This window comes from Felis catus, chromosome C2, assembly GCF_018350175.1.
Source record: "Felis catus isolate Fca126 chromosome C2, F.catus_Fca126_mat1.0, whole genome shotgun sequence".
Lineage (NCBI taxonomy): Eukaryota > Metazoa > Chordata > Mammalia > Carnivora > Felidae > Felis > Felis catus.
Genome location: NC_058376.1, coordinates 103,856,792 through 103,882,901, shown reverse-complemented (window position 1 = coordinate 103,882,901; position 26,110 = coordinate 103,856,792). Strand labels below are relative to the sequence as shown.

The window sequence follows — 26,110 nt, the reverse complement described above, 5'->3', positions numbered from 1 at the left end:
CAAATTCAGTTTCTTTTCAAATGGTGCTGTAGCCAAGAAAACGAAGCACTTCTGCACTAGCTTTCTGATAAAATCATATTTTAAAATATTTTAGTATTATATACTTATTATTAATATGGAACTGAGAATAGCTGTTTTTTAATAGAAATATCAGAAGAGGCCATTTATTTTTATGTTACTACAATTTGAAATTTTACCACTTGAGTAAATTAATTTTTTTTAAACGGGGTTTATCTCTTACCATTTTTCAGAAAAGTTTGAAAATTGTTTACAAAATGAAGCCCAACAGAAAACAAAGCAATTAAAAATGTAATTGGAAAAAAAATAAGATAAGTGGCTAGCTATCCTCAGAGGCCTGATGACAAGCCACAAAAAGTACCTCCAAGGGAAGAAGACAACGAGAGCCCTTGTTTTTCGCGTGTCTTGTGCGGGCAGTTTGCATTGTCCTCCTCGGAGTGTGCCCCACCTCCTTCCCTGCCCTGCCTCTTCACTATTTGTGGGAAAGGGGGCCCGGAGCTCTTGAGGTCAGTGGGAAATGAGCCAGAGCTGACCAAGAATTTGCAGCACACAAATAGAAAAGTGTACATTCTTTTTGTTGCCTTGACACTTTTTCCTGAATTGAGAGCTTCACATATTGCATCTGCATGTGTATTGTCTCTTGCCTGGGATATAACCAAACTTTCTTTATCTGAAATGTTTCTGGGCCAAGAGTGGTGAAACAGATGACTTCAGACAATCCGATTACAAAAAAAAAAGAAAGGACTTTGATACATAGCTTTCTGTTTATGAACTTAAAATGACTGAATTTCTCTTTTATAGAAGTGCCTCTTGAGGAATGTGTTTAATGGAGGTTTATGCTCTTATGGATATTTCAACCTAATGGTGTAATTACCATATGTCATTAATCCTATTCCTACAGGGAATTTGTCTTCTCCTTTTTTTCCCCAAAGCTAGAGGGTAACAAGAGCAAATATTTTCAACTTTAGCACATAATTCATTTTAAATGTAATTTGACAAGTTGAGGATATGAAAAACAAGAAGTCAAGATGATCAGTTTTTTAAAAAGTGGAAACCATTAAACTGTGTTACAAAGAATGCCTCACAGCACCCTTCCCCCGTGCTGGTATTAATGTAAATGTAAAACAACTTCTAGCTGCATCTTCTATTTTTAGACTTTGATTTTCTGTAGGTTGCTTCTGTGCCAGCTCTGCTCTTCCCCACCCCACCCCGAATACTTTTTTGGTAGGTTTCCTGCTGCGACCAAAGTCAAAAGACTGTAAATGAGGGTAAGTTAACATTTAAGGGGTACATTTAAGAGATTATACATTCGCTGTTCCTTTGCTCACTCTTTGGGAGAAGGAGGTAGTATGGGTCTTACTGGCTTTTTTTCTTCTTCTCTTCTTTTTACCCGAGATTCTTTTATTACAAAAGTAATATGTACTCAGTGCAGAGATCCTAAAAAGTACAGAAAACTTGAAGGAAAAAAAAAATCACTTGTAATTCCTCCACCCGGAGAGAACTGCCATTGATCGTGAATCTGTGTAGTGGTATATACATCCTTGTTTTATGTGTCTGTGAGTTCACATCATAGGGCAGTTTGGTAAACTTTCTTTTTCAACTAGCAATATACTGTAAATATTTCACGTTGTTGAAACTTCTTCTCCATCACCATTTTTGACGGCTATATGGTATTCTGTCATTTCGATGTATCTAAATATGGACCAAACATATCTATCTGAAGACAAAAGCCTTCCTGTCCTGAACCCCGAAGGTAAGTCACAAGCCATTTAATTTGGGCACTAGTGAGGACCTGTGCATGAGTTGCTGAAGGCTGGGCTGCTGGGGCGGCCCAGGGGAGTCATCGGACTTTAACAAGGGACTGCATTGTTCCATCCCTGTTTTCTTATGCTTGGTGCCTTACTTCCTTAGTGGCTGAAAAAACCCGGGGGAGAGGGTTTCTCAGGTATCATTGCTTAGAGTGAGCGAGATAATTTATATACAATTTTTTTTCCGCCTTAAAGCCCTGAGAATATGTACTCTGCAGGGACCGTTCAACTCCTTTTAATTATAAATAATGACTCCTGTGAACTTGATACTGATAGTCATTTAATTCTGTCATTCTGCAGGATGTAGTTTAGATTCTAATCTATTAATCTAATCTCTGCTCCAGCTCTATCTTTAAAGGATTGGGTAATTTTGCAACCGCCAGGATAACCCTTCTGGTGGGGAGGAGGCTAAGGGAATGCCTGGCTGCGTACATCCATATGTGTATATCAACGCCTCTTTCCTGTATTTGGTTTCTTGTAGTCAAAAGAATAGTGATCCGTCAGTTACAGTTTGCCGGTGCAGAAATGCTGCACTGCAGCAGAGACACTGGAAAATGTGAAGATAGCATGTGCTCAGGCAGTGCTGAAGTAGCGTTGTATAAATAGCGGATGCTGCCTTGTCCCGGGGCCTGGCGCTGTGCACCTCAGGAACCAAGAGGAGAATGGGCCTCAGTAAAGGAGTCCTAATTGCACCAAATCAAAGCTCATTGAGTCAGCCAGGTCATTAACTCCTTGATATTTAATTACTGGCTGCTCCACTGCTGGAAAATGTCATCAGGCCCTTGTACTAAATCAGCTCCTAAAGAATGCATTCTCCCTTTGAATGGTTCATGTTTTATTGTACTGTAGAAAGATCAGAAAAACATTTTGACAATCCGGTAAAGCTGGAGGTGCCAGCTGCTGTGTCCCGAGCCGCCATTGCTCTCCCAGGCCTGCCTCTAATGGCTTGCAAGGCCATGCAGAAGAAATTCGAAGATTTGGCAATAACCTAAAACTCACCCTGGTCAAATTTGAGGCGGATCCTTGATCTAGGCATTTTGTCGGTCTGTTCCTCTCCTCTATTACAACTGTCTTGTGCAGGGAATTGGGGGAGAATTTTTAACTGAATTTCTTGACGTTACTTTAATGGCCCATATTCATTCAATCCTGGGTATATCAGTCTCATGACACATGAAGAACTTTTGCAGTATCTTCTGTACACAGCTTTAAGTGAACAGAGTCTGAAGAGATTTTTAGTATTCCCAATGGGTGTGTTTGGTTTCGTGTTTTGAAAAATGATTTCAGTATCAATTGTTTTTTAACATACTAGGTATTTTACTTTGTGTAATTATACCAGATAGCTAATGGCACAAACATTATAATGTAAAACAATCTAAAATATGAAGCACTAGAAATAGTTGTGAGATTTATGTTTCCCAGATGGGCTTAATAATTCCTGCCTAATAATGGCATATTTCTTTTTTAGGAGAGTTTAATTAATTTGCACCATAATTATTTTATTGGTCATGACCTTTTAAATTACTTTTTTATATTTTTTATCATTTTGCATAGCCGGAGCCCCATATGTATTAATAATTATACAATGTTTGACAGAATAACTCTGAAGTAGAGAGAATTTCACTTGTGGAATTTTTGTGCTAAGTGGATATTTTTCCCTCCCAATTTTTGTTTACCTTCATTGCAATAATACATGTGTGGTTCTTAGCTCGGTGCCTGGCCCATAGTAAATGCTCAATAAATGTTAGCAGTTGTGAGCATTTTCATTATAGTCACCAAAATATTTCAGTTCATTTTTTTTACCTCTAGTGGCAGCTCGTGTGTTTTTGTTTGAAATAATTAAATTTCTGAGTATTTACATAGTCTCACAGAATTAAAAGAAAAGTAAACTCTCAATAAATTTTAATAAAATATGTTTCCCAGGAGCTAACAAAATAATTTAAATTCATTTCAGAGTCATCTCTGAATTATAACTCTTCTCATTTATCATCCATTTCATTTGATGATAAAAGAATGCAAAAACATGTAAGGGAAATCTTTTACATAACTGGAATAAAATGGCTATTGTCTCATTAAAACATTTCAACACTTTGTACTATTTTAAAAATTCTATATTCATTTAGCTCCCAGATGTTTTATGCCCAAAAGTGCAATAAATTAGCATGAGTCATTGAATGGTACAAACTGTTATGCCACACATTCAGGTTATCCTTCTAAGTGTGTGTAATTCAATATTTAAAATATTGTTGAATATCATTTCTTACAGGTAGAGATCTACATAAAATTGAAAGTGTGTGGTTTTTAAGTTTGATGATTTCAATTTTTTAAAAAAAGGTTAGCATCAAGAGTGTTTACCCTAAATGTTGTTTTTTTAAATTTTTACAAGTATTTCTTCTGCTTTACTCTTAAATCCTGACTACTTATTAACATCATACTCTTGTATTGTTGAAAGCCAGTCACACTAGGTCTCATTTTTGCTGCCTTAGTTAAGACAAGAGAATTGCTGCTCTTTAAGAAATGGATTTGTTCATTGCTGCTTATGTGACAGAAGGAATTTGAAGCCATCTGATTTCTTAGCTGGTTCTGTTAATTCAGTAATGGCTTCATACTGCCAATTGATGGCTTCTAAGTCACTAAAGCTAACACAGAGGTTTGTGAGAAACTTCTGTTCCAATGATACATGAAAATATGAGCATATTTTTAACAATCTGGATGATCAATATGGCCTTCTGTTGGTTAGGCTTATATAATTTAACCTGGAGAGATTACTACTTAATATGATACCTGCAAAAGAGAAAGTTTGCAAAACAGCTATTAGGAACCTATGAACTATTATTTTTCTTCTGCTATTTTCTACCAAATTATAATGAACTCTCAGGCTTTCTATGTTATATAGATCTTACACATTCTTTGTATCCTGACTTATGTTACTCACTAGCACCTCCAGAGTAGGATGGTATGATAAAAGGAAATAATAGATGATTGATAAAATTTTAGAATTCATAGAATAAAATTTAAGACACAAAAGGATTTTGAAGATCTTCCGACTCAGCGTTTTCCCTTCAGCCCACTCCTCTGTCTTACCAATGAGGATACTGAAGGCCAGAGATGTTCAAGAGCACACAGCTGCAAAGTGGGCCAATTGCAGTGTGACCTCAAACCTAGCTTTCCTATCTTGTTGGGGACTCCTTCCAGAAGAAGCTGGGAAATGGAACACTTCATTGTCCCACATTTTACTGTGGAATAGAATGAATTGCCCAAGGAAAGAATGCCTAGCCTACTTTCAAAGGTTTTTAAAGTAGGTGGGTGGTGGGGAGAGACTATGGCTAGAATGGGTCCCTACTGGGAAAGAACCCAAAGACAGACAACAGCACTCACTGCTCCACCGTATTGTTTAGGATGAGTTCTGCGAATTAGCTGAGCAATTTATGTCTTAAAAAAACATCTATCTGTAAATTGGTTCAACTCTTTTTTTAAAGTTAGAGAACAATAACTCCGTTTTTTATATACTCTCAAGCTTTGATCCATTTAATTCACAAGTCTATGAAATAGCTCAACAAGAATGTTATATTTCTTCCTTTTTCCACTGACTATATTAGAAAAATGTTATCATATAGGTTGTTTTAAGTCATTTCTTCCTTGATTATTCTGTACTTAAAGAGCAAGTGGATTCTACGGTTGAAATTTGCTAAGAGAGTAGAACTTAATTGTTACCACAAAAAAAAAAAAAAAAAAAAAAAAAGAAGAAGAAGGAAGAAAAATGTGAAGTGATGGATGTGTTAATGAACTAGATGGGGGGAATCCTTTCACAATGTATTCACATATCAATTCACCATGAAATATGCTACTTTAAATATCTTACAAATTTATATGTCAACTATACTTCAATAAAGCTGAAAAAGGGAACTGAAATTTGATTCAATAATACCTTGGAATTTCTCTGGGAAGTATTTAGTTTATAAAACCCCAAAGCATAATTAACTATGCAGCCTGGAATTTGTCTCTAAAAAAACTTTTAATCTCAATATGGTAAAGTCCGTTTAAGGGCCCTGTTAAGTAATTGTGTTTGAAAATAATTTATCTGTTTCCATGTGATTTAATTTAATGAACTTATATATCTACTTCAGGTCTTTCTTCTGCCAGACTTTCCCCTTATCAATTCATCTTTCACACTGCTGCCCCACTTTATGTTTTAAATCACAAACCTGGTGGCCCATTCTTTTGTTTCAAACACTTCAAGGAATTGTAGACTTTACAAGAAAATCCATTACAAACGACAGATTTAATAATTTGATCTCAGAACCAGATTTTTACAAGAAAATCCATTACAAACGACAGATTTAATAATTTGATCTCAGAACCAAATAGTGACTTGGGTTCAGATCTCAACTTTATCATTTACTAAGCTAAGCAAGTTAATTAACTTTTTTGGACCTTATGTGAAAATGGGTATAAAAATAGTACATATTTTTTAGAGTCATAATGAAAAGATAATGAATTTGAATGCTTGGCTTAGCATTCAGCATATACAAACGTTTCAATAAATATTAGCTATTGCTGTTTATTATTATTATAGAATTTATTTACTTATTTAATTTATGAGAGAGAGCATGCGTGCATGTTCAAAGGGGGAGGGGTAGAGGGGGAGGGAGAGAGAATCCTAAGCAGGCTCCATGCCCAGTGCAGACCCCAGTGCAGGGCTCAATCTCACAACCTTGATATAACCAATTGATCTGAAATCCAGAATTGGAAGCTTAACCGACTCAGCCACTCAAGCGCCCCTATTATTACAGAATTTAAATTCGTAAGTATACATACATGGTTCTGCCTTTTGTTCCACGTTTTCCTCTCCCTTGAAACATACATATAGACTCTTCACTCCAGCCCTTAAACCCAATTTAACCTCAAACATACCGTGTTTTTCATGCCTTTTTGTGTGCCCTGTGTTCTTTGCCTGGGTTGCTACTCTGCTTATTGATCTGCTCTAACCTTACATCCCTCAAGGCTCAGCTCACATAGGTCATGTGTCATGGTGTTTCCAAGACTTCCCACCTAGAGAAGTTTATCGTACTCTTTTGTAGTTGTTTCTTTACCACTCATCTGCTTCCTTAAATCATAAGCTTTTTGAGGGCAAGGATTCTTCTTTTTGCTCTCTCTGTTCAGCATAATACTAGGAGAATCGTTAACACTCAATAAGTGTTGAAAGAATGCATACTCGAATGAATTACTAGGCCTGCTTTGTAACCCAGTACAGGCAGCCATCTGCATTTCATAACTGAATTTTGACGGTTGTTCATCCAGTAGACAGGATGACAACCACACCTTAGTACATTTATTCAGTTTCCCTCTTGAGTATCATGGAAGTTGGGCATTTCGCTTGATTCATGGATGCCATCTGGTGGAGGAAAGAGTAACTACAGGTGTGTGCGTAACCAAAACCATATGGAAGTGAACATGAGTACTGTTCATTAATATGGAAGTTTCCACAGTTTTACAGTGGTTTCTAGAAGCCTAGTCAGGAATAACTCCCTGGTTTGTTCTTTAATTCTTGTGCATTTGTTTTCTTAATATTTGAAGAAATTGTTCATTTACAAGTAATGTTTGAAAACATTACTTTGGCTAATAAGATTATATGACTAAGTATTGTTCATCTGTTCCAGTATGTGATAGAACAAAACTGGAAAGTCTTATAATGCATGTTTATAAAAAGATTTAAACTCTATGAATTTAGGAACTTCCCAGACCCTATTTCTAATTGCTTTAGCTCATATAGAGAATAGTGAAAAAGAGTGGCAGAGATCCTAGAGTAAATGGGCCATCCATTGTATACAACTCTAACTTCCTATATTGCATATGAATTTTTTTAATAAAATTGAGAAAAATCTAGTGTAAGAGCTTAAGTGAGTTAAGGTCAACTGATTATCTAAAATTTAGATAGTGAATTTTAAAAATGCTTCTGTGATAATGAGGTCTTTTGATTCATTCATTCCTCAAGCAGTGAGCATGTACCTAATGCCTGATATTGTACAAAGTACTAAAAAACCAGAGATGAAAGTCATAGTTCTAATTTTGGCCCAAATAATGAATATTTAGGTAAGTGTAAAGCTAAATAACTTTTCATAAGACAAATCATACCAACTCCATTTAGATTTTCATGAATTCCTTATATTTATTGACCCATCTATGTGAATCATAAGCATCATGGGTATAAAGTTACCAGTTTTATTCTTGCTACTTTGATGGATTTTCTTAGAGTATATGAATCTAAAGGGAAGTTCTTTATGATTTTTAATAAAAAGTAGATATGCATTCAATATTCACATTTTTAAATTACATTCTACCTATCTGAAGGATAGACTCTCATCCCCCCACCCCCTGTTTCAACTATCTGGAGCACTATAATGAACCAGGCAGTAAACAAAAAAGGACTAAGGAGAAAATGATAATCATAAAGTCCATGAAGAGCTTCCCACAGCAATCAGAGTGCTTGGATGTGGGAACCAACTCCATGTATAGGAGAAATGAATGTTTCCACCTTTTGTGTTCTAAATATGGTCTTAACAAAAAATGCTAGATTTTCTTCTGTGTATTCTCGTTGAAAAACTGTGGAAGTATGTGTTTCACTTCAGAAATATATCCATCAAAGGAGGTTAAAATAATTTTTCATCATTTAGAGTAGTAGAGTTAAATGGGACATTCACTTATGTGGAACTCTTCATTCCCTGATGACACTTGTTAAATGAGGTATTACAGAATTGAGCTATCATTTATAGAACTTTCATTTGAAAAATTACATAGGACACACATACACCCAAATCTCATTTTCTCTTTAAAGAACTGGAATGGACCCTGAGAATTTACCTAGTTCTTGGGAAGGATACCACTAAAATGTTACATTAAAATGTGTTATATATAAAATTTTGTTTTGTACAGGTCATTTCAAACCAAACTGGCAACTCACTTATAAATAGCTATTCAAAGCTAAAATGGCCAGCTGCCTGTCTTCTAAAATTCTATTAACCTTCTATTTAATTATCTAAATGAAGATACATGATTGGTATTAGAACAGAAAGCTTGGTTTGTTGAGTGCATCTTGTAAGCCACGTAGACTTATTTAATGACCTCTTCATCCTAGAGCACTTAGATCAACATAATATGTTTTGAAGAAGACTCATAGGTACTATCTTGTAGAATAAAAGGAGGGTGTAGATGGCAAATATTATAAAAGTCTGATTACTTCCATACTAATTTATGACATTTGGAAATTGCTTGTTGCAACAATAAATCTTTAGGTGAATTTCCCTTGGATATGGACTCTCTGGATACAGGACATAAAGATAGGACCCTGCTCTATAGTAAATGGTTTTTGCTTGCCATTTCATAGACACCAGCCCTTACTGAGCAATTCATTATTTTCTAAGGTTGAAGCAGCTGTGGATTACTATAATTATGAATTTATTATGTCCCTGCCAATCTACGATGAATCCTAATTCAAACTTTACATGTCTCTTTGGAACCTTGTTAATTTTCTTGTGATAATGTGGTTCTGACATATGACAGTTTTGAGAATCCATAGTTGCTTAAGTTAGTTTTTTATGATGCATTGCCAGTTGCCCATTGTTTCTAGAATGCCTAATGACCTTTTCATTTTTAACATTACATCATGTTACAGCAGCTACTCTTTATAATGCCTGGCTGCATTTTTATCTACCCATTTCCTCTGAGGATTGCTACTGAGCTGCAGTTGCCTCTGACTTTTTAGGTTATGTGGTCAAGTGGAAAGCTATAGAATGTTTAAGAAGTCTCTCTGGAGTGTTACAACCAACTTTATTGGGTTCACATAGTAAATTTGCATGTACTTACATTTTAGAGCTGATCAGATTGTTTTGTGATTATCTCTTTAGTCAATTCTGTAGCTAGATTGTGACCTGTTTCTAGGTAATGACTCTGTACAACTTATTTTTACACACCTAGAGCCAACACATGATTAAGTACATGAAGGCAAATAATAAATGTGAGTTAAACAATATCAGTAATATATATACATATACGTAATCAGTAATATATATACATATACATATCAGTAATTTATATACATATACATATACGTAATGTGTATACACACACACACACACACACACACACACATATCTGCTGATTTTCTTTAGCTTGGCCATTAATATATACCAGGGTTTGGCAAACTTTTTCTGTAAAGAGCCATATAATAAATACTTTAGGCTTTGTATATCATATGTACTCTGTCTCAACTGCTCAACTCTGCCAATGAAGTTAGAAGCAGCCATAGACAGTATACAAACAATTGTTTGGGGTTGTGTCCCAGTAAAACTTTACGTACAAAGGCAGGTGTTTGGGCTGTAGTTTGCCGCCCTGGATTTAGACTAAGGCACATGAATAGGTTTCATCTCTTGTGCTAACTTTGATTGATTGGTGGCTGCCTGGAGTAGAGTATTGAGGGGGATTCTCAGTGTGGGTCTAAGCTCAGTGACAAATCTTTGACCGAATAACAAAACATTATTATTATTGTTAAAGTCTTTAATAATATTATTGTTAAAGATGTTAATTCATCTTAACATCTTAAGATGGAATCTTAAGGCATGTATTTTATGTCTCAGCTTTATCCCTGGCTTCATCTCAATTTTACTATATTATTTTTCTTAGCCGCAAATTCCTAAAACTTGCCCACATGAAATATTTATGAAACTATAGATTTTGTTGAAGAACAAAGGACTACGAGAGGTGCAAGGGCACATCTGCAAAACACTGACAGTCAGATCCACCTTTCAGGGCTGTTGTGAGGATTAAATGAAGTAATTTATAGAAAGTACCAAGTATAGTGCCTAGCACACAGTAAGAACTCAATAAATGGTAGCCGTCAAATATATGCCTACTAAAGAGCTGGGTCAGCCCACCTAGATGGGTAAATTATGTTACTTATGATTCTCTAGCCATCTTCCCAGGTAGGTGGAAAAAACTCTGAAGATGTGAATCTTAATTCCTCAGATTTTATCATTCTGAATTAAGTCTCTGCCAGTGAGAAATACTAAGCTATAATATACATTCAAGTCTTTTTTTCTATTCTTTTGTTTGTGGGGAACTTTCCACATGAAATAGGACCATGTATCCACATAGAGGGAACATGACATAGGGGGACCACTGGCCTTCTTTCTTACCCTGCTGAGGCAACTTGCATACATTTCTTAAAAGAAGTTTAATTTTATGTATTTCATTTTACTTTGTTTTAGTTTTATTCCTCTGACTTTTTGGGCAAGAATTTTACAACTCAGGACAAATGATTCTAAGGTACTTTAGGCTTATTAGTTGATGCTATTTTAGCTCACACAGTTCCTTTTGGAAACAGATATTTTCTGTGACTTAAAGAAAAAAAAATAGTAGAAGATACCCAGAAGTATTATGATTCTGTGTGTTATTGTAAAAAGGTCAAAACTTGGTGTAAATTTAACACTTGAGATTAATGTGGAAGGAGAGCAAAGACTCTGCCAGTTGCCTGTACTAAACAAAGACAGGCAACAGTGGTGAGGACCAGGTGAGAAAGAAAAAAATTAAAAGTACACAAGATATTGGGGCACCTGGGTGGCTCAGTTGGTTAAGCGTCTGACTTCATCTCAGATCATGATCTTGAGGTCCGTGGGTCTGAGCCCCACGTCGGCCTCTGTGCTGACAGCTCAGAGCCTGGAGCCTGCTTCAGATTCTGTGTCTCCCCCTCTCTCTCTCTCTGTCCCCTCCCCCTGCTCACACTCTGTCTCTTTCTCAAAAATAAACATTAAAAAAAATACACGAGGCATTATTAACTGGGAGGTCAAGAGCTTGTTGGGGCCTGATTGTCATTCTTAACTCAGCTTCTTTATGAGAAAGTCATGTTAATGAAAAGAAATTCAGAAACTAACCCCCCCCCCCTTCCCATCCCCTGCCCCAACACAGAAAATTATTACTGGTTTTATTTGGGCAAGTGTAGTGTGTATTGCTCCCTTCCATATGTTCCTCAACAGACTCAGTGACCTGTATCTAACACCTCAGAGTACAGGTCCATCGTGAAGCCTTCCCTCCTATAAAATTGCAGCTTCTATTCACTCATAGCTCTCCTTGATGCACATTTTAGAAATTCCATATCAATAAAATATGCTTTTTTGCTGCCTGTATTGACCTCTTCTTTTTTTGTTATCTTTATTATTTTTTTTTTATTTTTATTTTAAGAGAGGGAGAGACAGCAGGGAAGGGGTAAAGAGAGAGAGAGAGAGAGAAAGAGAGAGAATCACAGGCAGGCTCCATGCTGTCAGTACAGAGCCCGGTGTTGGCCTCGATCTCATGGACCTCGAGATTATGACCTGAGCTGAAATCAAGAGTCAGATACTTAATCAGCTGAGCTACCCAGGCACCTCTGTATTGACCTCTTCTTATTTCCTTACTCTTTACTCCTTTACCTGTGAACCTCCTAATTTTTAGATCTTGGCTCAAGCATCATTCTCTCAGGTAAGCATCCCTTTTCCCCCACCAGGTTGTTTAGGTTTGTTTGTTATATCCCCTCAAAGAACCTTATTCCTTTCCTTAGAGCACTTCTGTTTATATTTATACACTTACTTAAGAGACTACATATTTCGTTAATTTTTGTCTCCTCACTAGACCTTAAGCACCATGAGAGCAGAGACATGTCTACTTTTGCCCACCATTATTCCTAGCAACCAGCACACTGCCTGGCACATAGTAGACAAGTAGTAATTGGAAGGATGTAAAGGATATAATTCTAGCCTGTGACTGCATGCCTGCTCATCCAGCTCTTGTTCGGAGTTGAAGCAGGACTTGGGAAAAGGTATATTTTTCTCTGTAAGGTCCATGAACTATTCGCCTATTCAAATTTATTTTAGTTTTTTTAAAAAAAATTTTTTTTAAGTAATCTCTACACCCCACGTGGGGCTCAAACTCACGACCTCGAGATCAAAAGTTGCTCACTCTTCTGACTGAACCAGCCAGGTGCCCCTGCCCATTCAGATTTTAAAATGTGTCATTTTATATTTACATAAGCAGGTGTATTCACTACTAAATTATAGCTGTGCCATGCAACTAGGTATCCCATTTTCCTCTTGCTAAAATAAGATACCCTTTCAAACTCTGTATGCAAAGTTATGCAACACTGCTGGTGATGCTGATTTGCTTTCCTTTCTGCTACATTTTGCTGCCACTCTTCAGGCTTCAAAATTCCACTGGCAGTTCCAGGCAGAGGTCAAGCCAGTGTTCTGACCATGCCTGGGCATGGTCAAGAGGATATCACTATGTTTTCAAGGTGCTTTGCCACAGGTCATTTTGTGGCCTGTTTCACACAGCTTGCTGAGACTTGCTTGATTGCACACAAGCTGTTGGGAAAGGGTTCCAGGTGCTCCTGGCATCAGAAGTACTCAAGGTCAGTTAGCTTGCTTTAGGGAGGGCTCAGCCTTTCAGAGGCCGAACAGATTGGCAATTTTATACAATAAAAAAAGCCTGTGGCACGGAGGGTAGACAGGCCGTGTGGGAATATCACTGCATACAGTAAGGTTTTTACAAGAATTAAAAATATTTACGCACCAAACTGAGTCCTGGGGGATGCAGGAGGGCTTTATTGTGGAGGCTCTGGTATAGCTCTGGATATACATCAGAATTTGTTGTATAGCTTTGCAAAAATACACGTGCCTACACCTTATAAAAAACAGAACTCTAAGGGGTAGAAACTGGTAGGTTTCTCCCTACCTCGTTAAAATATAGTACAAGTTTAAAAAGCAGATTCTAGCGTCTCACCTGAAATATCTTGATTTATCAAGTAGGGAATAGAACCCATAGTCTACATTTTTAAGAAGACATCCCCTACCCCTGTCCCAAGTGATTCAGAAGCAATAACATCCCTGAGAAACACTGATCAAGTCGAACCACCAAATCTGTAGAAAAAACTAAAGCCCTGTCCTAAGTGTCCTTTCCATGAGTGGATCTGATAAGGCTTCTCTGAGACCTCGTTCATGAACTTCATACTTGGGTTCCTAAAATGGGACACGAGATATACATTGTGTGTGTGTGTGTGTGTGTGTGTGTGTGTGTGTGTGTGTGTGTGTATGCACACACACATGCACACAAGAGGATCCATTGCTCTCCTCAGATTTTCATTTAGGTTCAAAATGATACAAAAGCAATAAGAAACAGTTTCTTAGTTTGAGATACAGCAAGGGCTGGCTCTGTCCAAACTAGCAAAACTAACAGTCCTGTTTCCTGTGGTATTAAACAAGATTTGGTGCTTAAGTGTAAAATAGTATGACATTTGTATAAATGGCAGAAGAGTGGCAAATGTCAGAGTAATAGAAAGAAACACAACGGGCCCAGTCCTTTTATGTTTGTGATCAAAAAAATTAACATTCATAGAGCATTAAGCTTAGTTTTCAAGTACCCCCCTCTCCACCCTTTTCTCCTGGCATGCCTACACTGGGTTCAATGTTATGTGTGAAAACACTTTTGTCCCACCTGTTAGTTGCTCATAAATTAGTGAGGTGGCAAATAGGTGGCTGGATGCAGACCATGTGAGTGGTTGAGAGCTGTAGAGAGGTCCAAACAAAAGACGGTGCTGTGGCAGTACAGGGGAGGGAAACCATAGCTTTTGTTCTGGAACACTCCTTTTGCAACCTAAGTAATGACTCCTGTCTGTACAGAAGTTTTAAAACTATGGGCATGCAATAGATGCTCCTGAATGCATTCTGTCCTTCCCTATGTGTGAGATGGAACAAATTAAGGTGGTTTTTTTGTTAGGTTATCCTCAAAAAAGTTTTGATGGTAGGTCTTGCAGGGGAAGCCAGAGATGGAGAAGAGTAAATTAAACCTTAAAGTAGCTCAGAGTTTTGTGTTTTCCTCCACACAGAGTTAAATCTCAGAGTACACAATGTCTGTCTGTCCTGACCTTCACTTTCCCACTTTATGCCTCATTCCTAGGAATTTCTCTCAGTGCTTTATTGCTTCTTATTTTACCTCCCTATATATAAAAACCTGTTCAACTTGTCCACACTAAGACTGAACATTTCTTAGTGTATTACTCCTTAAAATATTTGCCTTTTGATAGGGGAAGAACTAGCATAAACCAGAGATTGAAAGTTCCATGCAGAAATTGGAATGGCAGAATAAGACAGTTACCAGCTTCCTGGACAGAAGGATGACCCTTCTCCACACCACCACTGCACATACAAGGAGCCTAAATGTAATACTGATTTTGAAGGCACTTTTTAAAGTCCTATCAGTCTGGGGACATCAGCTCGATTGGCATTGGCCTTGAACTTCTCTGCCACCTGGCCACATCTGTTCTTTGGAGGTGCTCCCTGAAGAGCCTGATGGTAGCTGTGGAGCAGAAGCCAAATGAGGCCCAAGAGGAGTTCTCTGGCCCTATTGCCCAACAAGGAACATTTTGTCTGACTATGTTCTGGCTGCCTCCCTGAGAGACTGCTCTATTGTTATAGAGTTCTTTTTGATTAATTAACTCATGAGTGTTTTATAATTCATTTATAACAGTTGGTCCCATTGGCTTTCTGAATTACCAAGGGCATTTTCAGTTAGCATTCTGCATGGAACTTTCTAGAACACATTTGGAGAGCATCTAGGGAAATTAGTATTTACCCAAGCCTAAGATTCAGAAATGGAAGGGAATTTTATCAGTAATTAACCATAATTCTCTTTGAAATATGCCATGTTTTCCTCTCTGTAAACAAACATTACCTGGCTTTTTTCTTCTATAGATGTCAAGTGTATAGAATGTGAAACGATTTCTTACTTCTTTCTATAACTGCTGAAATGATAGGAACTCACCTATCAAAAAATTGAACAAGACTGCTTTGGCTGAGTGCTGCTTGTTTTCTCAACAGATTTACAAGACAGTTCACCAGCAGACTGTTTTTATGTTGCCATCTCTCAGGAGAACTTAGATGTGTGTATGTGTGCTTTAAGAAAAAAATTAAAAGGACCATGGAAATTGTATAGTCTATTCTCCCCTGATTCTCTAGAATGTGTGTGGTAACTGAGGGGCAAAGGCTTCATTAATCATCACTTTGATAGTAGAAGATAACTTCAACTTTTCTTCAGACTGTAAATAGATGAACCTTTTTAATTCCTTAGAGTTTGAGTGTAGATTTTTATTATCAAAGCAGTAAGATTAGGAAAATAAATCACATGGCTAGACAGTGTTAGATTCCTTGGCTAATAATATCTTACTGGACTAGAGAACGGGGATCTAGAAAAGGAAAGTAAGGGCACCTGGGTGGCTCAGCTGATTAAGCGTCTGACTCTTGGTTTTCGGCTAAGTTAATGATCTTGCTGCTTCATGAGTTCGAACCCCATGTCGGGCTCTGCGCTGGCCTCATGGAGCCTGCTTGGTATTCTCTCTCTCTCCCTTTCTCTCTGCCCCTCCCCAACTCACACTGTCTCCGTCTCTCTCAAAATAAATACATAAACTTAAAAAAAAATAGAAAAGGAAAGTAATTTGGTATATATGTATATATATATATATATATATCCATCTGCAGTCTGGGAAGCTATCACTTAGGGAGTGGAATTTGAGTTATATTTTCACACTCTGACATGCTTGGTGCTACCACGTGAAAATGGCCTCAGATCAAATATGGATCAGATGACTGATACAATTATTAAAGGTTTGTCACTTGAAGAATCCCAGGTGAATTATCCTGAATAATCTATAACTTAGCAGTCAGCACCTTTATGATTAAACTAAATGAAAACTTCAATCTCCATATTAAGTAGGTAATATGATTTCAGGTCCCTCACTTGCTGAGTGTTATGCCCTCTGTGGTGGTCATTCCATCACAGACTGACTAACATTTGCACATCCACAGCTCTGGCTCTCCAGAGCAATCTCAAATCTCCATAATAAGTGTAGGATTTCATTTATATACTTCAGGTTTAAGCCAGGAACTTTTTCCTGATGCTGTCTCTCTTGGAGGAATCACATTCGCCTTCTTGAGCCAGGATTATGAATTCAGGAGTGCAAGATGGTCCTCTCAGAGATGTCTTTCTTATTTAAATAACCCCCTCCAGGTTAGAAGTGGCAGAGACTAAAAATGGCAAGAAATGAGGCTTTTGGCAGGTATGAGAGAGGAACAGCTCCCTTGCCTTATGTCCTCTTTCTGGTGGGCAAGGGCACTCACTCTGACTTTGTTTTAAAGTGCCTGGGGCCAAAGAGCAGTTGTGAAAAGTTAATGATATGTAACCATAAGAAAGATGGATTCCACGATGGACCTAAGTAAATTAACGTGTGATCTGTGTGCTGGCTGCTGCCAAATCAGCCCATGCACATTCACTTCCCTTCAAGGGCAGGCAATCCTTGTCTGCAATAAAAATATTACTCCCTTCTCCCTTCTGTCTTCCTGTGGCACAGATTTTGAAGGATCTCCTTTATGGTCTCTCCTTTATCTTGTGAGTACCTAGCTATCATTCCTGGGTCACCATTTCCCAAAATTCAGCTTTTCTTCCTACTCAGTATTTGCAGAATTGATTTCCCATCTGGGCTTTCTTGTATGTCGTCATCAGCACCAAAGTCTACCTCTCAGCTAAAGGGTCGCTGATCAGATGCCCTTAGAGCCAGATCCAGCACCATATTGTGTGTGATGAGATCGCTGTTAGCTGTGGGTAATATGGATCCAAAGATCAGCCCATTAGTCTTCTTTTGAACCAGTTTTAGAAACCTGTGTTCGGGGCGCCTGGGTGGCGCAGTCGGTTAAGCGTCCGACTTCAGCCAGGTCACGATCTCGTGGTCCGTGAGTTCGAGCCCCGCGTCAGGCTCTGGGCTGATGGCTCAGAGCCTGGAGCCTGTTTCCGATTCTGTGTCTCCCTCTCTCTGCCCCTCCCCCGTTCATGCTCTGTCTCTCTCTGTCCCAAAAATAAATAAACGTTGAAAAAAAAATTAAAAAAAAAAAGAAACCTGTGTTCATTTATAATCAACACTTATTTGAAGCAGTAGCACACTGTGTTCCAAGTCAGGCATATATATGGTATAAATATAAACTGAATGGGGCTGCCATCAATTATTTGTCCCATTCACATCAATGGAGCATTTCTTTTCGCCAAATTACAGTTGTGTGTGTGTGTGTGTGTGTGTACACATTAGGTAAAATGAAGGGGGGTGGGGTAATTTATAAAATCAGATAATTTGAAATTTGAGAGTTATTAAAATTCTGAAACTTCTTTTTTTACTTGGCAAAGAATGCTCAAGACCATCATTGAGGCAAAAGTGAGTGTGTGTTTTTAAGGTACTTTTCTCAGATTTTGTAATCTTAGAATCTCATTTGTTAGTTTTTCTAAGTTGCTTTGAAATTGGGTCTTTACAGCAGGACTAGCATTTATAACACAGCTCATTACAAACTTAATGTTAAAACCCATTCCTTGGGGGCTGCCTGCCTGGCTCAGCCTGTGAAGCTCATGGCTCTTGATCTCAGGGTTGTGAGTTTGGTCTCCATATGTTGGGTATAGAGATTACTTAAAAAATAAAATGTTTAAAAAAAATCATTCTTTGGTTTTAAAAATATCTTCTAAGTAAGAATTTATTGAGTTTAGAAGGATCTTTCTTTCTTTCTTTTTTTTTTTTTGAATATCATACCTAAAATTTGTAAATATAAAATTGCATATGATAGACTAAGTCTTAGACTTGGTAATAAGATAGACTATTTGATTAGAAAGTAGGGGGCAAAATATTAAAAACTCCCACAGCCATGAAATATACAGTATTAAATAAAAAATGTAAAGCATATTTTCATTAATGACATCAGAAGCCTGTTTTTATTTTAAGCCTGTCAAAGGTCAAAATGGATGTTAACTTGACCTCTGCTAATTCTCAGAGAAAAATACTAAAAGTAATTTGAACATAGGTCTAATTTGCTTGTGATCTTTCTCAAATGGTGGCTCTAGTAGAAGTTAATGCAGTATCACTTAATATCTTTTCTTGGAAATAGCTTTCGCCTCCCTAGAACTTGTAACCAAAGTCATTTGTCTGGTATTCTTCTTTCAAGTTCTATAAAATAAGTCTAATACTTTCTCCTTGTGGAGGTTTTTCCTTTTTGAGGGGAGGTGGTGTATATTCCATAGGTTATGGAGAGGTGGATATTCTCCAGGCTTACAGTTAAATGTTTAAAAGTAAGTTTATTATGCTTCACTTTACTCAGTTTTCCCATTTACTCTTAATAGCACCACCTCATGTTTAGGTTCCAGTTTTGCAACATCGAAGCCATTTTACACATTTTTCTTCCCCATCTGTCACCAAACTTGGATCAAGTGCTCCTTTGTCCTCTTCTCAGGGCCCTTATCCCAGCCTAGGGCTGCTTTACCTTGTAAAGGAATGACCACAGTAGGCATCGCCCTCTTTTTTAAAATTTTTTTTTTCAACGTTTATTTATTTTTGGGACAGAGAGAGACAGAGCATGAACGGGGGAGGGGCAGAGAGAGAGGGAGACACAGAATCGGAAACAGGCTCCAGGCTCTGAGCCATCAGCCCAGAGCCTGACGCGGGGCTCGAACTCACGGACCGCGAGATCGTGACCTGGCTGAAGTCGGACGCTTAACCGACTGCGCCACCCAGGCACCCCTTCCCTCTTTTTTAAAAAAACTTTTTTTCTCTTTTGGCTTGCAAACAGTTGGTGTTTCCGGCTCCAGCACTCACTGCGTAGCCAAGGATAAATGACTTAGCCTCTCTGAGTCAGTGTCCTCATCTGTAGAAACTTCTTAGGGTCACAGTGAGGATTAAATAAGTGAATACACATAAAGCATTCAGCATGGTGCCTGGCATATAGAAAATGGTCAATCATTTCCTACTGTTTTTATTTTAGAAAATTGGGAAAATGCAGAAAACAGCATAGAGAAAAAAAATTAGTATCACCTGAACTCTTGGTACTCTGAGATAACTGTGATCCATATTGATATAATTCAGCCAATTTTCTCCTCCCATGTGTAGTGTACAAACTGTTTTGTAATCTGCTTTTCATTTTGAACATTTCCCCACATAATTTAGTGTTCTTTCATAATATGATTTTTAATAGCCACATTGTATTCCATTGCATGGATGCCGCATAATTGAATCAACCAATTTCCATGAATAATACTTCGGTAAACATGTTTACACCCAAATCTTTTTCCCCCCTGGAAGAGAATGTAAACTTTTATTCAAGCAGTGATGTCACAGAATAAATGGCAGTTCTGCCAGACCGCTAACCACAATCCCAGGAGTTCCTGTATGAAGAATAAACTCCATCTTGAACATACCACCATAACAGTCTGCCCCAGCCTTAGAGAACCTACATAAATGAGAAGGATTTACATTCAAAAACATTACACCCAAATCTTTAACCTCATATTTAACTTTTTCTTAAAATAAGTTCCTAGAAAGGCCATTACTAGGTGAAAGCTACACACTGTTTTAAAGTGGTTACATTTTTTCATATTCTGTCCAAATAAATTGTCCCATTTATACTCCAACCATAGTATGGAAGGCCAGTTTTGCTGTCCTTCAGACTTTTTACTTGTCTCTGTGCTTTAATTTTATTCAAGTGGCTCTGAAACTCAGCTCCAAGCACATTTTTTCTCAAAACAAGATGTGATTGTTTATTTCTCTCTTTGAGGTGGTTAGTATTTCCTGTTACTGCTGGTACAGATCCAAACACTGTGGTTTAACGGGGAGTTAAAACTTCTCCAACTGCCAAGCTCTTTCTTACTCCTAGTTTTCATCTTCTTCATTTCTTAATATTTCTTCTTATGAACTCGCATTCAGTACTTTCTAGATTGCTTTTCTTTCCTCCAGTAAATGCTTCTTCAAAACTGATCTTTAAACTCCAGTGATTTTTCTGGTTCTTTTCTTGTTCCCACTCCTTAATTTTTCTCCCTGGAGGCTATTCAGCACTTAATATGGCTCATATATTACATAAATATGTTAATTTATCCCAAGATTCATGCCTGTTTTTTATTTCTTTGTGAAGTGTGTTTTCCCAGTATTTCATGTGTGCGTGTTGTTTGGACGTTAAACTTGCAGGTTCCTTTATATCAGACGTTTGTTCTCCAAGTGGTGTTGGGTCTAATGCACTTTACTCAGCAGGCATTCAAGAAGTTGGAATTGGCTGGCTGACAGGTTTTTAAGATGAATTGTGAAGCAGTTAGCAGCTTTTAAAATACTTTGCACCCCCGCCCATTCTTTCATATGTATTGATTATTTCCTAAAGAACATATACCACTGTAATAGTAAAGAGCTTTTTAGCCGAATGACCAGTAACAGCCTTCTACCTGGTAGGTTCCTGAATTTAGACACTTAGTCATTCTGCTGCTTTTCTTTTATCCTTTTGAGTATTTTTTTTACAAGGTCTGCTCTAGCCCTTTACTGTCCTCCAGACCAAAGTTGCTATGTATGCAAATTCTGTAAGAGGGTGCATTGGCGGGGCACCTTTTGTGCCCTGCCTCACCAGTTTTTAGCTCATCTTTCCAGCTGTTGACCATCTTCTCAGGTGTAATCTGGAGAACCTGTGAACTGTGTGTCTTCCAGTTTCTGCCCTGAGGCTTCTCTGCTACCACCTGAACAAGCACAAACTTGAACATGTAGGCAGAGTTAACCTCCACAGGGCAACCATTAACTGAGAAGCCCAGTTTTGAGCTGCATTCCACATGACTCTTCAGAGGGTCCCTAGCAGATTCAAGCCCATTGCCAAATGAAGAAATAAAGGCAAGAATGGAGAAGATGGAACAATTATGGAGAGAGGAACACATTAAATAAAGCTTCCTATACAGCTTTGTATGTGAAGTACATAATTTGCTATTTTGGGTTTAAGCTGTTTACTTTCCTACAGTAATGACATCAGTGATAATTAAAGACTAAGTGTAGTAGCATTTTCCAGTGGAAAATGACTCCTAGGCTCTATCTAGAATCGTGAAAGCAAGTTAAGATTGCAAGCAAAGAATTATGAACTGTCAGAAGGTTTTCTCTAAAGGCTATCTAATTCTTGGCTAGAGCCAAGATGTTAAACTTCTTGGTGCCAAGCACTGAGCCGGATGCTGGGGGAACCCAAGGGTATGTATGTAAGATACAGTTCTTATCTCAGCCACACTGAGGAAAATACTTACACCTATACAAATACCTACACAAACACTTGAAAGACTGTTGGCTACTATTAGGTGTGTTCACTAAAAGAATTTGTAGCATTTTAGCCAAACTTTGAAGGATGTGACGGACTGGCCCAAACCAGTAATTTGTCTACTTTCATTCAAAGTTATTGTGAACATACAGAATGGTAACAGCATAAATTGCTGGGGAAAGTGTAAAGTACCACACGAATGCAAGATACTGATATTGCTAACTAACATTATCGTTTCTGGAATGGTTGATTGTAAGAGCATGTAATTTAGGATTTAAACTTCCAGTAGCATTTCTCATTGATGAAACAATAGATAAGTAATCTTAAATTTTAATTTTGTTTTTCACTTTTTTAGAATTCCAATGAAATTTTTAAATTAAAATTTTTCTTTGTATTATCTGTTACCTGTGGAATAATTATAATCTCAGTTAATAAGATAACAGCCTGTTTTTTTATTGAGATATAACTGACAGTTGTTTCAGGTGTACACCATAATGATTTGGTATTTGTATATATTAGGAACGATTACCACATTAAGTCTAATTAACATCTATCACCACACATAGTTACAATTTTTTTGTGTGATAAGAATCTTTAAGATCTACTCTCTTAGCAACTTTCAAATATACAATACAGTATTTTCAACTGTAGCCATCATGCCAAACATTATACGCCCAAGACCTATTTACTTTATAACTGAAAGTTTGTACCTTTTGACCACCTTCACCCATTTTGACCACCCCCATCCCACCAATCTGTTCTCAGCATCTACGAGTTCAGTTTTCTTTTGTTTTGTTTAAGATTCTACATATAAGTGAGATCATATGGTATTTGTATGACAGCCTCTTTTTTAACATAGATTCACGCTTGAACATAAGGTTTTAACTGCCATTTGAATACATTTAGAGCATTGCCTCAGTATGAAGGTGATTTCTTGAAATATCTTGACAGAATCTAGTATTTTGCCAGAATTGCTTTCTTTCTGTTCCTCTTAAGAATCTTTCCCACGGGAAGAACTCTATACATGCCCATGCAGTTATACTGTTTTAGAAATGAAATGCCAAAGTATAACAACAACATAGTAAAAAAAAAAATTATAGGCCCTGTTCAAAGACCTGTATCATGATTTTAATTAGAAAAGTAAATCAGTAGTACAACTGGAAGGAAATGTGTATGCTTTCAATAATAGAGAGTACACCAGTATTTGTAAAATGTGCATTTTAAATTACTGCTGGTACCTCATAGATTATCTCCAAGGAAAAACATTAAAGACAGATATTACACTAAATAGCAAGGTAGTATGAGTCTAAAAATAGTTATTCTGCAGTATGTTTGTTTTCCAGTGTCAAGAGAAAATTGTTATTAAACTCTAGAATTAAATATGTTGTGCTAATATGCTGAGTCCATTTACATTTTATGGAATAATTTTATTTGTTCTGCACTAGATGGCTGGCAGAGAAATTGAGCAATGTTTGGTGATATTTTAAAATTGTAATTTCATCAACAACTGACCTAGGAACTCTAAATGTAAATGTGGAAATAAAAAGTGTTGGGTGCTATATTTTGCCATTCTGAGGACTGATCTATAACTTTTCCCCATCATTTCCCAGTAGCCTTTTCCTGGGAAATTAATTGTCATTGTTCTGGCAAGTTTCTCTTCCTCTTAAACTGTGCTAACATTTAAAAGGAAAACTCTGAAGGTTACAAAAAAACATTTTAAAGATAAAAATTATAATAGTAAGAGCAGTGAAACAATTCAGAAATGTGGAGAGTAAAAAGTGAGTATGTTCTCTACAATTGGAGTATAGCCCTCCCTACCTTCTCCCAGGCACATATGATATTACAGATTAATTATATACATACATATATGTATGCTTTCCATAAAAAGGATGTATTGTCACTGGTATTCTGTAACTTTGTTTTTTAATGTTAAAGGTAATATCATGGTGTTCTTCCTTGTCAGTTCATATAGACCTAGCTCATTATTTCCAAAGGCTATAGAGCATACTGTTCTATAAACGAAAAAACAAAACAAAACCCTGTTGATGAGCATGTACTATATATGTGTCTGTGTGTGTGTTTAACTCACACTTGTCTTAAATTATGCAATGAATAGCTGTATCAGAATTAAAAAAAAATATATATATATATATATATATATATATTAAACTATGTGGATGGGTCTTCTAGGCACATATCCCAGAGACAATCCTTTTTAACAGTTTCTTTTATTTAAATTTATTAGTGGTTGTGAGTATAATTTTAAGCAGTATATGTATGCATTTGTTTATCACCTTCAGTCCCCATGCATGTGAGGCAGAACTGGACCGCCAGGAGATGCCAAACTCTTGGTTTTGTTAAGCAATGTGTTTTAAGAATTTCACAATTCCCCTGATTCATACATGCTGCTGTATCACTTAATTTCTCCCTTAAAGTTCTGTTTAACTTTAATTGTGATTCTTAGCTGGGAGGGAGAAGAGTATGCTATCTCCAGCCCAGCAGCAGAACATACCAGAATCTTTGGGGAGATCTTTTTCAAAGTATGCATGCCTTCCTTCCTACCTCAAATGGAAGCTTGCTTACCTGGTTGAAAAATCACTGCATGCGATTTCAGGTGTTACTAGTTAGGAGTGCTTCGTGCAGATTGTGTAGCCGAGAAAAAGAAAATAAGCTAAGAACGATCTATTTCTATGTCTATATATCTATATCTGTATCTATATATCAGAAATATATATGTATATATATATAGGCCAAGACATTGAGTGGTAAACAGTTCTTTTTTCAGGTTAAGGGCATCATTGCCTTAGGTCTCTTCATTCTGTTTATGCCATTATTCCATTATCAGCCCCAGCAGAGGACTCTCTATTCACTTCACAGGAGTTCCTGCGTAAGCATTAATGAGCAGAGAACATCAAAGCAGAGAAGTGGATGCCGTGGCATAGGTGAGCTCACTGCTGGGTTGAGTGACTAGCTTCTGCATTCTAGACAAGGGCAAGTCAGATTTATAGCCAGTAAAATTACTATCACTGGGTCCTCAGAGTTCAGCGGAATAGTTGGAACTCCGGGTGATAACTCTTTGTATGCCAAACCAAATCCATCATCTTTTGTACCTTTAAACCTGGTAGAAAATTCCTAGAGGTCTGTGAGTCTATTTGAAGGCCCACCGTACTTCGTAGAGTGGAGTCTAACAATGACAATGACAAGAATGTGCTTGTCTAAAGGGTTTGTGTCACAGTGCTTTCGGTTTCACTACAGCACCTGAGGGGAAGGGAACAGCCTAAGATGGCTACTAATAGGGTTCTCTACCTGTTTTAACTGCAGACTGCAGCAGAATATGTAAAATCGCGACTCCCAGAGGCCCTCAAACAGCATCTTCAGGACTACGAGAAGGACAAAGAAAATAGTGTTTTGTCGTACCAGACCATCCTTGAACAGCAGATTCTGTCAATTGACAGAGAAATGCTAGAAAAATTGACTGTATCCTACGATGAAGCAGGTATGTTTGTCTTTAACATGCGCACACACACACACACACACACACACACACACACACACACACACACACTTTTTTCCCCTGCAGAAATGTCTTTATAGACTTCGGTTAAATTTAGGCCCTTTTCTGAGGTAGAAGATGAAGGGCAGACTGGATTCAAAGTTACATAACATGGATTAACAATAAATTTCTGCTCTGCAGTTTTAGTATCAAAAATTTCATCAAGAAATTCCTAAAAATGGCTCTTAAATATCAAATCCCTTTAAATTTTTTGCTTTTTTTTTTTAAATGGAATTTTTCTGGCCTCTTATCCACCATGCACTCCTGTTGATTTAATCATTTAAAGTGTCACTTCAATTTTGGATACCAGCTAAAACCTTTTACATCCGACAATCCAAGGATTGTTATTCGCTTCAAGCATTACTTTTTAATTTCAGAGACTTTCTTTTCTAAAGAGGTACCATTTTTTTTTCCTTCAAGTTTCAAGCTGAACTTAACTTTCTTTTCCTTTAGCTCCTCAGATGAATTCTCACCCCTAATACCACATTGTAGACTTGAGTTCACTGCCTGCCATAATTCACCCATCTAAGGGAGTTTCTTAATGAAGGCATGGACAGGCCTCCTTATAAAACCATTTTAAAATA

General features: G+C 37.3%; 1 protein-coding gene across 3 annotated transcripts in view; it reads left to right on the top strand.

Moving 5' to 3' along the window:
- PPM1L (protein phosphatase, Mg2+/Mn2+ dependent 1L) overlaps nucleotides 1–26,110 on the top strand; it is a 297,578-nt gene that overhangs the window by 169,088 nt on the left and 102,380 nt on the right. For 2 of the 3 annotated variants that reach the window (XM_003991943.6, XM_045037359.1), the window contains exon 2: nucleotides 25,295–25,469. In XM_003991943.6, the coding sequence (XP_003991992.1) occupies nucleotides 25,295–25,469 (175 nt within the window). Of the gene's footprint in view, nucleotides 1–24,793; nucleotides 24,916–25,294; nucleotides 25,470–26,110 lie in introns of those variants that run through there. The other variant, XM_019810492.3, reaches the window with a different exon arrangement.